General features: G+C 44.5%; 1 protein-coding gene across 1 annotated transcript in view; it reads left to right on the forward strand.

Annotated features, from left to right (window-relative positions):
• LOC125285313 (ryanodine receptor 1-like) overlaps positions 1-12,500 on the forward strand; it is a 118,157-nt gene that overhangs the window by 73,351 nt on the left and 32,306 nt on the right. The window contains 9 exon segments of the mRNA XM_048229717.1: positions 1-68; positions 1,005-1,116; positions 2,691-2,772; positions 2,903-3,033; positions 4,226-4,546; positions 5,096-5,336; positions 8,331-8,418; positions 8,942-9,034; positions 10,396-10,410. The exon segment at positions 1-68 is cut by the window's left edge and continues 62 nt beyond it. Of these exon segments, the coding sequence (XP_048085674.1) occupies positions 1-68; positions 1,005-1,116; positions 2,691-2,772; positions 2,903-3,033; positions 4,226-4,546; positions 5,096-5,336; positions 8,331-8,418; positions 8,942-9,034; positions 10,396-10,410 (1,151 nt within the window).

The raw sequence follows: 12,500 nt of genomic DNA on the forward strand, positions 1-12,500 counted from the left end.
GTGCTGCTGACGACATCGAGAAGATGGTGGAGAACCTCAAGCTAGGAAAGGTCTCCAAGGGCAACCAGGTCAGAGGTCACTGGGGTATTCCACTTGTTAGGAGCTCAGCATACACATTATGAATGTGCCATAGGAAAATAACTACGTAGGCATCCAATGGGAATTGTCTTATTGGCCTACTTAGGGCACGATCAGACAGGGGGAGGTTTGCCACATGTAAAATGCCAGGTGCAATGTTTTGATAAAAATGTGAATGACAGAAGCCTCTCGGCAGGTTGAACTTTTCAATTTGAAAACCACTCAGGGGTCTCTGCAAAACCGTGAGACACAGTAGGTGCACAACACGTCAGACACAGTAGGTGCACAACACGTGACGCACTTGCAGCCTGTCTGATCGCAAAATGCTCACTGCCAATACAAAACTACAGTAGAAAACAGCAGCCTGTCTGATCGCACCCCTTAAGGCCCATTCACACCAAGAGCGATACTTGATAACTATAAATAAATATTGTTCGTTAATATGAATGGCAGCGTTCACATAAACTATAGCGATAGCGACATGAAGAGCGATATGCAGGGATCCCTTTCAGAGGCGATTTTTCAGAGCGATAAAAGCTAATAATAATCAGAACCTAATAGCTAATAGCCAATCAATTTTAACTTCTGTCACATTCATCCACACAAGGAGAGACTTTGTGTGAACGTTTTTATCGTTATGGTAATAGTTATCGTTATCATTCTTGGTGTGAATAGGCCTTTACTCAGAGATTATAGATTCTATTCTGTTCTGTTCTGTTGTGTTCTGTTCTGTTCTGTTCTGTTCTGTTCTGCTGTGTTCTGTTCTGTTCTGTTCATTTCTGTTCCGTTCCGTTCTGTTCTGTTCTGTTCTGTTTTGTTCTGTTCTGTTCTGCTGTGTTCTGTTCTGTTCTGCTGTGTTCTGTTTTGTTCTGTTCTGCTGTGCTCTGTTCTGTTGTGTTCTATTCTATTGTATTTTGTGTCTCTAGCCAGTGAAGGGCGTGTCTCAGAACATCAACTACACCACGGTGGCCCTCCTGCCGGTCCTCACCTCTCTGTTTGACCACATCGCCCAGTCCCAGTTTGGAGATGATGTCATACGTGAGTGAGAAAAGCGTGCTGAGAGACACTCTCCAGTGAACCAGTGAACCTGCACTCACTTGTATTCACTTACTAGTCATTTGGTGTGTGGAACAATAACCTTTTCACAACACCAGCACCCCCCATCTCTCTCTCTCCCACTCTCTCCCTCTCTCTCCCACTCTCTCCCTCTCTCTCTCTCTCTCTCTCTCTCCCCTCTCTCTCTCTCTCTCTCTCTCTCTCTCTCCCTCTCTCTCTCTCTTTCTCTTTTCTCCAGTGGATGATCTGCAGATGTCCTGCTATCGCCTCATGTGCAGTATGTACTGCTGTGGCACAATCAAGACTCCCCATGTTGGGGAGGTCAGTGAGCGTGTGTGTGTGTGTGTGTGTGTGTGAGGAGAGAGAGAGAGAGAGAGAGAGAGGGGCATTAGATTTAGTGGTGTGTGTGTGGTTTACAGTCTTGACCTGTATGTGTGTGTGTTTTTTAGATGTGAAACTGGCCAGCTCTGGGGGAGTGTTTAGGTCACCTGGCGTCAGCCATTGCCGTGGCGTGCCCAGGAGCCCACACCTGAGCGAGTATAGCGCCTTCTCCGTGTACCACAAGACCCCAGCGAGATCAGTAAGCCAGTGTTTTTCAACATTTTTTGTGCCATGGCACGCACGACACTAAATTTCAAATAATACACAGATATGGCCTTATTATGGCTTCTATGAAAGACCTGCTCAATAAAACAAGCGCCCTCTGTTCCATTTGTAGGTGACTATATCTAATTTAATTGTTGTTATGAACTGGATATCTTGATGATTCTGTGAATACTGGATATGGGGCCCCCGTTGCACAATGCCTGCATACCACATATAGTGCAATCATACAATCAATGAGAGCATGTAGTTATAAATTCTTTGATGCAACAGTTGCTTTTCTGGACCAGTGTATGGAAACATATGTGTAGCTTTTCATTGTCAAATGAGAATGCAATCTGCAATATGCAATTCAAAAAAACATTACATTATGCAATTGCCAATTCATTATGCAATTTAATATTGCAATTTGCAATAATTTCAACAAATTGTATTTTTAATCTGCAAAAGTGACAATGCAATCCTAAAATCAATTTGAATAATTCTGGTTAAAAAATAGAATAAACATGGATTGAATTGCATTCCATTTTGCCATGGTACTTTGGTCTCAAAATTCAAATGGCAATTCATTTTGCATTTCAATTTTCAATATTCAGTTTCATCATTTAACTGTCAATTCGTTTTGCAATTTAATATTCAAAAGTGCAATGTAGGATTGCATTTTTGAAAACATATTTGTAAAACTGACAATTACCAACCTGAAAACATTTTGGATTATTTTGGGCAAAACGTTTTGCCATCGTTTTGAAAGCATTTTATTCAAATGGAAAGAAATAAGCCCCGTGATTGCATTTGCACTTTGCCCAGCTCTTTTGTGTTGCAAGGTATATACGGCACACCTGATGATCTCTCCACGGCACACACACCAGTGTGCCCGGCACAGTGGTTGAAAAACACTACCCAGTAAGCCTTCTCTCTCTCTCTCCCTCTCTCTCTCTTTCTCTTTTCTCCAGTGGATGATCTGCAGATGTCCTGCTATCGCCTCATGTGCAGTATGTACTGCTGTGGCACAATCAAGACTCCCCATGTTGAGAGGTCAGTGAACGTGTGTGTGTGTGTGTGTGTGTGAGAGAGAGAGAGAGAGAGAGAGAGAGAGGGGCATTAGATTTAGTGGTGTGTGTGTGTAGTTACAGTCTTGACCTGTATGTGTGTGTGTTTCGTGTAGGCTTCGGCCAGCTCTGGGGGAGTGTTTAGGTCACCTGGCGTCAGCCATGCCCGTGGCGTACTTGGAGCCACACCTGAACGAGTACAACGCCTTCTCCGTGTACACCACCAAGACCCCCCGCGAGAGATCCAGTAAGCCAGTGTTTTTCAACATTTTTTGTGCCATGGCACACTTTTGACACTAAATTTCAAATAATACACAGATATGGCCTTATTATGGCTTCTATGAAAGACCTGCTCAATAAAACAAAAGCCTCTGTTCCATTTGTAGGTGACTATATCTAATTTAATTGTTGTTATGAACTGGATATGTGATGATTCTGTGAATACTGGATATGGGGCCCCCGTTGTACAATGCCTGCATACCACATATAGTGCAATCATACAATCAATGAGAGCATGTAGTTATAAATTCTTTGATGCAACAGTTGCTTTTCTGGACCAGTGTATGGAAGCATATGTGTAGCTTTATTCAAATGAGAATGCAATCTGCAATATGCAATTCAAAAAAACATTACATTATGCAATTGCCAATTCATTATGCAATTTAATATTGCAATTTGCAATAATTTCCAACAAATTGTATTTTAATCTGCAAAGTGACAATGCAATCCTAAAATCAATTTGAATAATTCTGGTTAAAAAATAGAATAAACATGGATTGAATTGCATTCCATTTTGCCATGGTATTTTGGTCTCAAAAATTCAAATGGCACCATTTTGCATTTCAATTTTCAATATTCAGTTTTCATCATTTAACTGTCAATTCGTTTTGCAATTTAATATTCAAAGTGCAATGTAGGATTGCATTTTGAAAACATATTTGGCAAAACTGACAATGCCAACCTGAAAACATTTTGGATTATTTTGGGCAAAACGTTTTGCCATCGTTTTGAGGCATTTTATTCAAATGGAAAAGAAATAGCGCCCCCCGTGATTGCATTGCACTTTGCCACGCTCTTTGTGTTGCAAAATTTTCTGCGGCACACCTGATGATCTCTCACGGCACACCAGTGTGCCCCGGCACAGTGGTTGAAAAACACTGCAGTAAGCCTTCTCTCTCCCTCTCCCTCTCTCTCTCTTTGTCTCTCTCCCTCCCTCTCTCTGTCTCTCCTCTCTCTCTCTCTCTCTCTCTCTCTCTCTCTCTCTTCTCTCTCTCTCTCTCTCTCTTCAATTTCAATTATTATTGTAACAGGTACTGTGCAGCAGCTAGTTATAGACAACTTCTGAGCTCTCCTTACAAGAATGGGAGCTATAATAATCAAAATTGAACGTAAACATTGAAAATGTAGATTTCTGACTACTTACTGCCCCCCCCTCCCAGTTTTGGGTCTGCCCAGTGAGGTGCAGGAGCTGTGTCCAGACATCCCGGAGCTGGACATCCTCCTGAAAGAGATCGGCGAGCTGGCGGAGTCCGGCGCCCGCTACACAGAGATGCCCCACGTCATCGAGATCACGCTGCCCATGCTGTGCAACTACCTGCCCCGCTGGTGGGAGCGTGGGCCAGAGAACTTTCCGGAACAGGAGGGTCAGCTATGCACCGAGGTCACCTCTGACCAACTCAACCAGCTGCTGGGCAGCATCATGAAGATCGTGGTCAACAACCTGGGCATCGACGAGGCCTCCTGGATGAAGAGACTTGCAGGTGAGCTGAAGAGATGTTATTACTGGTCAGTGAGCTGAACTCACAGCTGAACTGAGAGATGTTATTACTGGTCAGTGAGCCAAACTCACAGCTGAACTGAGAGATGTTATTACTGGTCAGTGAGCCGAACTCACAGCTGAACTGAGAGATGTTATTACTGGTCAGTGAGCCAAACTCACAGCTGAACTGAGAGATGTTACTGGTCAGTGAGCCAAACTCAGAGGTGGACAGTGCTGAGAGATGCTATACTGGCCGATGTACCATACTAACTTTGGTCAGTGCTGAGACAGGTGTGATATTGTGCCAGATCACTTTGGTCAGTGCTGAGACAGGTGTGATATTGTGCCAGATCACTTTGGTCAGTGCTGAGACAGGTGAGATATTGTGCCAGATCACTTTGGTCAGTGCTGAGACAGGTGAGATATTGTGCCAGATCACTTTGGTCAGTGCTGAGACAGGTGAGATATTGTGCCAGATCTGCTTATCAGTGCAGGCACCATAGAGTACTAGTCTTTGTGTACACTGTCTTATCCCCCTACTCCTCCCTAGTGTTCTCCCAGCCCATCGTGAGCCGGGCGAAGCCCGAGATGCTGAAGTCGCACTTCATCCCCACCATGGAGAAGCTGAAGAAGCGCACGGCCAAGGTGGTGGCGGAGGAGGACAAGTTACGGCTGGAGGGCAAGTCTGAGGGCGACGAGGAGGAGGGCACCATCCGTGACGAGTTCGCCGTGCTCTGCAGGGACCTGTACGCCCTCTACCCGCTGCTCATCCGCTACGTGGACAACAACAGGTAGCGCACACATACCACACACATGCACACAGATGCACTTTTATGCACACATGCACACATGCACACACACACACACATGAAGAAGCACGCCAAGGTGGTATGAGGAGGACAAGCCACGCTGGAGGGGCAAGTCTGAGGGCTTAATTTATGAGAGGGCACCATCCGTGACGAGTTCGCCGTGCTCTGCAGGGACCTGTACGCCCTCTACCCGCTGCTCATCCGCTACGTGGACAACAACAGGTAGCGCACACATACACACACATGCACACAGATACACACGCACACATGCACACAGATACACACACACATACACGCACACATGCACACATGCACAAACGCCTACACGCACACATGCACACTGATACACACACACCTACACGCACACATGCACACACACACACACACACACACGCACACATGCACACATGCACACACACCTACACGCACACATGCACACAGATGCTGAAGTCGCGAGACTTCATCCCATCCCCCATGGAGAAGCTGAAGAAGAAGCGCACGGGCCTACACGCACACATGCACACTGATACACACACACCTACACGCACACATGCACACAGATACACACAAACCTACACGCACACATGCACACACACACACACACACATGCATACATGCACACACACCTACACGCACACATGCACACACATGCACACATGCACACACACCTACACGCACACATGCACACAGATACACACAAACCTATGCACACACGCACACACACACACACACACACACACACGCACACATGCACACACGCGTACATGCACACAGGGCATTGGTTGTCAGTTGAGGTCATGGGTCGGTAGGGATTTTTTTTTTTCCAGTGGCAGCAAAGAATAGGTAGGAAATCAGTCCCTCCAGGTTTTTGCAAGGATTTTTCAAAAAAATTGCGATGGAAGTTGCAGTGTTTTTAGCTGTTTCTTGCGGAGAAGTTGCGGGAGGAAGTGCGAATTGCAAAAATAGTTGTTTTTTTTTAATTGAGGGCAATTAAGGTTAGTAAGACCAAAATCACACTGATCATCTTGATGCTTATTAAAAAGGATAAGTAAAGGTAAATAGTAAGGATTACAGAAAATCAAAGTAGGCCTACTTTATTTGCGTAAATGCTTTGACTGGGGTAATTCACAAAGCAGTATAACCTTTCATAGAACTGTCCAAAAAAGACAGTCACCTAAAGAGATGGCATCATGTCATATGTTTCAATACATTCATATATTTTGCAATTCATATTAAGCTCATATCTTTTTAATAATTCATAGTCTGTGGCCTGCATAATTACTAATAGCCAAGTAAGTATCTACTAATTTCATATTGATTTAAACTATTTGACTACACTTCTCTTTAATGTTATTATATTGGTGGTGTACGTCTAATTGACTGCCTGCCCCTTTAACGTGAGAGTAGCCTAATTACATTTCTGAGTGGATTGGAAGGCTTGCATCTCACTGTGTTCGGCTACGAGTGTAAATCACTTTTTGCATAGTGCATTACGATATGTGGATGCAATTGGGAATGTCTTCTATGTCATTAGTTAAAATAAATGTTAGAAAACAACTCGAATGAAATCATTCTTGGATCATAGAAGAGGCATTCCTTTTTTTTAATAATTTCTATGATTTTGGTAGCACTCCTCAAACAAAGCCCACAAGCTAGCAAACATGACATAAGCTAAAGGGACATCTCCAGGTAAACGTTTGCCAATGGGTTGCATAGCCTTTTCAAATGTCAGTAAACCAAGTAGACCTTAATTAACTTACTTTCATAGCCTAGGTAGGTTAGCAACACCAGGTTGAGAGATGCAAGTAAGCAGATCATTAATGTTAGCCTTCTATTTATTGTCATCAACTGTCAACTGCAGAGGAACGAACGTGTTATAGGGCAGTCTTTGGTGTCTGCAGAAGTAAGTGTGGCATCTGGCTCAATATTCTGCGCAAGAGACTATTGTGGTAGGTGAATTTTCACGGGGAAACTATGATTATTGGTCAAATTTGCGAAAAAGCGTGTTTGGACAAAATTGCGAGGTCGCCCAGAAAATCGGTGTTTGGACAAAATTGCGAGGTCGCCCAGAATTCGCTGGGATTTGCTGAATTTGCGTTGTGATAGAGGGACTGATTGTAACAGAAAGATGAATTGAAGATGATATTAATATCGTGGCGGGTGATTCCGACTGTTACTTCACGTTCACATTAATTTGTCTACTGTGCATCAGAGCTGTGCATCAGCGATTACGTTTTCGCCACCTACTGGCAGGTAGGCCTATTCAGAACATAACAAATAGCCTAGTAGTAAATCGGTGCCTTGGTAAGTGACGAAAACAATTGTCTTCGTGAACAGCTGTGCACTAGGCTACTTAATTTGTTAGCTTTTTAAAAAGAGAGAATTCGCTCATCCCTATACATAATGCAAGGGGTAATTAATGTAATTATAGTTCGCCTTTTATTTGTGGATTTATTTAATGTAGCCTAGACTATTTAATGTTATTTCTTCCCCAAGTTCATAAATTAAATAATTGGTTGGCACATAAATTGACAGGGTCGGTCGGAAACCGGAACCCAAGATTTTTTTTTTATGCCCAGATATGCACACACCTACACGCACACATGCACACAAGACACACACACCTACACGCACACACACACACACATGCACACACACACAAACACACACATGCACACATGCACACACACACGAACGAACACACACACACACACACACACACACACACACACACACACACACACTAAACACTGTAACTAAACATGGGCTTATGTACATAATCTCTATATGTGGATATCTCTTTGTGTTTGTGTATGTGTGTATATTTGTTTGTTTGTTTGTGTGTGTGTGTGTTGTTGTTTGTGTGTGTATGTGTGCGTGCGTGCGTGTCTGCGTGTGTTGTGTGTGTGAGTGCGTGCGTGTGTGTTGTGTGTGTGTGTGTGTGTGTGTGTGTTCGTGTGCGTGTGTGTGTTCCAGAGCTCGCTGGCTGACATGTCCTGATCCAGATGCAGAGGAGTTGTTCCGTATGGTTGGGGAGGTCTTCATATACTGGTCCAAGTCCCACGTGAGAAACAACCTCTACGCTCTCTCTCTCTCTCTCTCTCTCTCTCTCTCTCTCTCTCTCTCTCTCTCTCTCTCTCTCTCTCTCTCTCTATATATATATATATATATATATATATATATATATATATATATATAGAGAGATATAATATCTCTCTCTCTCTCTCTCTCTCTATATATATATATATATATATATATATATATATATATATATATATATATATATAATATATCTCTATCTCTCTATCTGTCTGTCTGTCTCTCTCTATCTGTCTGTCTCCTCAGCTCAGTCTGTGCAGGTCTCTCGCTCTGTCTGTCTGTCTGTCTGTCAGTTCTTATGTGTCGGTCTTAATGCTTACATGCTGTTTACTCTGTTTCATTAGTATATTGTTACTTGCCTGATCTTCTTCTCCTCTGGCCCTTCTCTCTCTCTCTCTCTCTCTCTCCGCCTCTTCATCTCCCCCTACTGGACGGTTTTATTCTGTTGTTTTTATTCTTCCTGTCTGATTCCGGTCTCTCCTCTGTAGAATTTCAAGCGAGAGGAACAGAACTTTGTGGTCATGAATGAGATCAACAACATGTCCTTCCTGACCGCAGACAGCAAGAGTAAAATGAGCAAGGTGAGCTTTCACACACACACACACACACACTGTTGAAGACTGGCATTCCATTTTGGGTCCATTGCATGAGCTCCATCTGTCTGTCTCTTAGTTCATCTGATGAGTAGTTGTAACATAGTAGTCTATAACAACACACCACAATCATATGATTCTAATAACATCCGTAACAACACGTTTACAACCGCGCTTGTATGTTTCACTCCCTATGTCAGCAGGTCATACGAGCTCTGTCATCACATTAACTCTGCATGTGTCACGCAGTCCCACTAACATGGACCATCACCAGTTCTTCCCCATCTCACCACATTGTCCTGTTTGCTGGACAGCCGCCATGTTTATAAGTGACCTGTATTCTGCTGGGCCAGTTCTCTGCATCAGAATCCACCACCATCTTGCATGTGGCACATATGCCTTAGATCGGACCCAGGAATGCTGCGCAACACACATTTAACAGCTAATGTCTCTGTCTCTATCTGTCACATTTCACACTGTCATGTTTATGTCACATTTTACACTGTCATGTTTATGTCACATTTCACACTGTCATGTTTATGTCTCTCTGTAACATTTCACAGTGTCAATGTTTATGTCTCCACCTGGACTAACATCATAATTGATTCATGTTAAAAGTTGTTATGATGATGTAACTACTTGCCAACTCTGTTAGCACTTGTTATTGCATGTCAATGAACTGTGTTTGTGCCATTGCCATGGTGTCATTTTAACCACTGTCCTGGCGATTTATAATTATGCAATTATTACAATTATTATTCATGATTTATTATAACATTATCTAACATCTCATGTCCACCCCATACCCTATATGCAACAGCTCTCGGATTAGTCAAACCTAGATATACTGGAATAGGCTCAGCTCTGATCTGGCTCTGATCCGGCTCTGATCCGGCTCTGATCTGGTTTGCTGTGTATGTAGAGACCAGCACAGGGAGGAGAGGGCAGTTTGACTCTTTACAGGTAACGTCCAGGTAAAGCACAGCTGCAATCAGGGACCAGCCACTGCCCACGCCACGTGTGTGGAGCATCCTCTCCTCCCTGCCCACTGTCCACACTGTCCACTGTGTGTGTGTGTGTGTGTGTGTGTGTGTGTGTGTGTGTGTGTGTGTGTGTGTGTGTGTGTGTTTTGATTATGTGTTTTGCATATCTTAATTTTAAGCTAGAATAATGAGTGTATATGTGTGTGTGTGTATGACTGTGTATGGGTGTGTGAGAGTAATGAGTGTGTGTGTTTGCGCTCTCTACAGTGTTAATATCCCTGACGTGTGTGTGTGTGTGTGTGTGTGTGTGTGTGTGTGTGTGTGTGTGTTTATTCCTCTCGGACTCCGGACGTGGCCGGTGTGTAGGCTGGGGACACAGAGGTTAGAATCTGTCTCTGCACGAACAAACAATCGAACGAACGAACGAACGAACGAATGAACAACTGCTGCCAACCGCATGGCACCCACTTAGGGGGGCTTTTCATCAAACCCCCCCCAACACACTGGCATGCACGCACACACACACCTACACACACACACACACACACACACGTACGCAAGCACGCACGCACACACATATATGTACGCACGCACACACACACACACACACACACACACACACACACACACCACAGACATGTATGCACATTCATAAACACATACACCCAACTGTGCACAAATCTTCATAGATGTGCACATAGCTACTCATGCACATAGTTAGCAACATTGCATACCATTACTGTGCATTGACCTTTGACCTTTCATACAACACATCTTTAGATTGCTCCACTGCTCCTAATTCATAAACCTGGACCTATGCAAGCACATAGTCTCTCTCTGTCTCAGAGACAGACACACACGTTCACTCTCACACACACATATACATGCACGCACGCACACCCTCACACACACACACACTCATACACACACACACTCATACACACACACACACACACACACACACACACACACACCCCACCCACTCAAATGACCAGTGGACCCCTGTGTCCTGCCAGCGTGTGTGTGTGGGGGAGTCTGGTGTTGTTTGATGAAAGAACTCTGCTGTAGAGCGGAGACTCATGGCCCTGGCCCCCCCTCCCCACAGACCTTCAGAGCTCTCCGTTTCAGGGTGGGGGGGTCACGAGCCATCAGCCTTCCCAGCTGTTTGCCTTAGTGACTGTAGATGGTTTGATGGTTGGATGGCTGGGTGGGGACTCTCTGGGTCATGTGATGTGTTTCGGGTAGATTCCTGCCTTTTATTCATGTTTTGTTTTGTTTTGTTGTTTTGGCTTTTTTTTTGTTGTTGTTTGTGAGACATTGGTGAGCTGCTGAGGTGGTGAGTGTGTTGGATGACTTTTCAAGGTGGTGTGCAATGCCCCTCCCCGCCACCATGGGGGGCCCTTGCAATTCATCCTGTGCGTTTGTGATATCACCCCCTCCTCCTCCTACTGTTTGCAGACTGGTTAGTGTTCTCTGCTGCTCAGCCTTCCTCCTGGTGTGCACAGGTCACATATGGCCCAGCCCGAGCAGGCTTGTCTGTCCGTCTGTGTTAATGCAGAGCATCAGGTGCTAGGATGATCTTCTCATCAGTGAGGTCTACCAGGTGATATGAAGGTCACAGTTGGCAGGATGTGTTTTCAAAGTGCAGTTGGCTTAACCTGACTCTCGCCAGATGAATTTTGTTTCGCCTAGCTCCACTCATCCATCTGGGATCAATCCATTGGAGTGGTGCTTCAGAAGGCTGGGCCTTATTAAAAAATCCTTGCATAAGATTGGATAAGCCACTTGTCCGTCATCTATTGACGTGCTACTTCAACCACTCACATCGAAGCCAATTCGTGACGCTGAGAACAGTCTCACAGTCGCTTCTATGCTACGTCACATCTATGAAACTCCCGCCCTGCGTCCTGATTGGCTCTACCATACAATCTGGTGCTGAAATCACTCTCAATGGAACCGATCCCAGATGGATGTGAGTGGAGCTAGGCGGAGCTAGGCGGAACGAAATTCCTCTGGCGAGAGTCAGGTTACAGTTGGCTACCTACTGTAGGGGAACCTGCTGCAGTGCATGACTTAAGAGGCAGAAGAGGCCCTTGGTGTGAAGAGGACAACAACATGAGTTTGACCATCAGACAACCCTACAAACAAGCAAACAAAACAATCAAGTTCCCCATAGGGACACAAGAAATGTCTCTAGAAGTTTCCTAAGTAGGATAGAATGCATATCCATGAAAATGACACTCAATCTGTCAGCGTGACAAATTGTGTGTCTTCCTCAAGCCCTTGTAGTGGACTCCTCAAATGCTCTAAGTGCTGTATGCTATGAATCCCTGAGCATCTCTCCTCAGTGTGTCTTCCTCAGGGCCTGGACCCCTCATATGCTCTAAGTGCTGTATGCTATGAATCCTTGAGAATCTCTCTTCAGCGTGTCTTCCTCAAGGCCTTGTAGTGGACTCCTCAAATGCTCTCAG

Source organism: Alosa alosa, chromosome 2, assembly GCF_017589495.1.
Source record: "Alosa alosa isolate M-15738 ecotype Scorff River chromosome 2, AALO_Geno_1.1, whole genome shotgun sequence".
NCBI lineage: Eukaryota > Metazoa > Chordata > Actinopteri > Clupeiformes > Clupeidae > Alosa > Alosa alosa.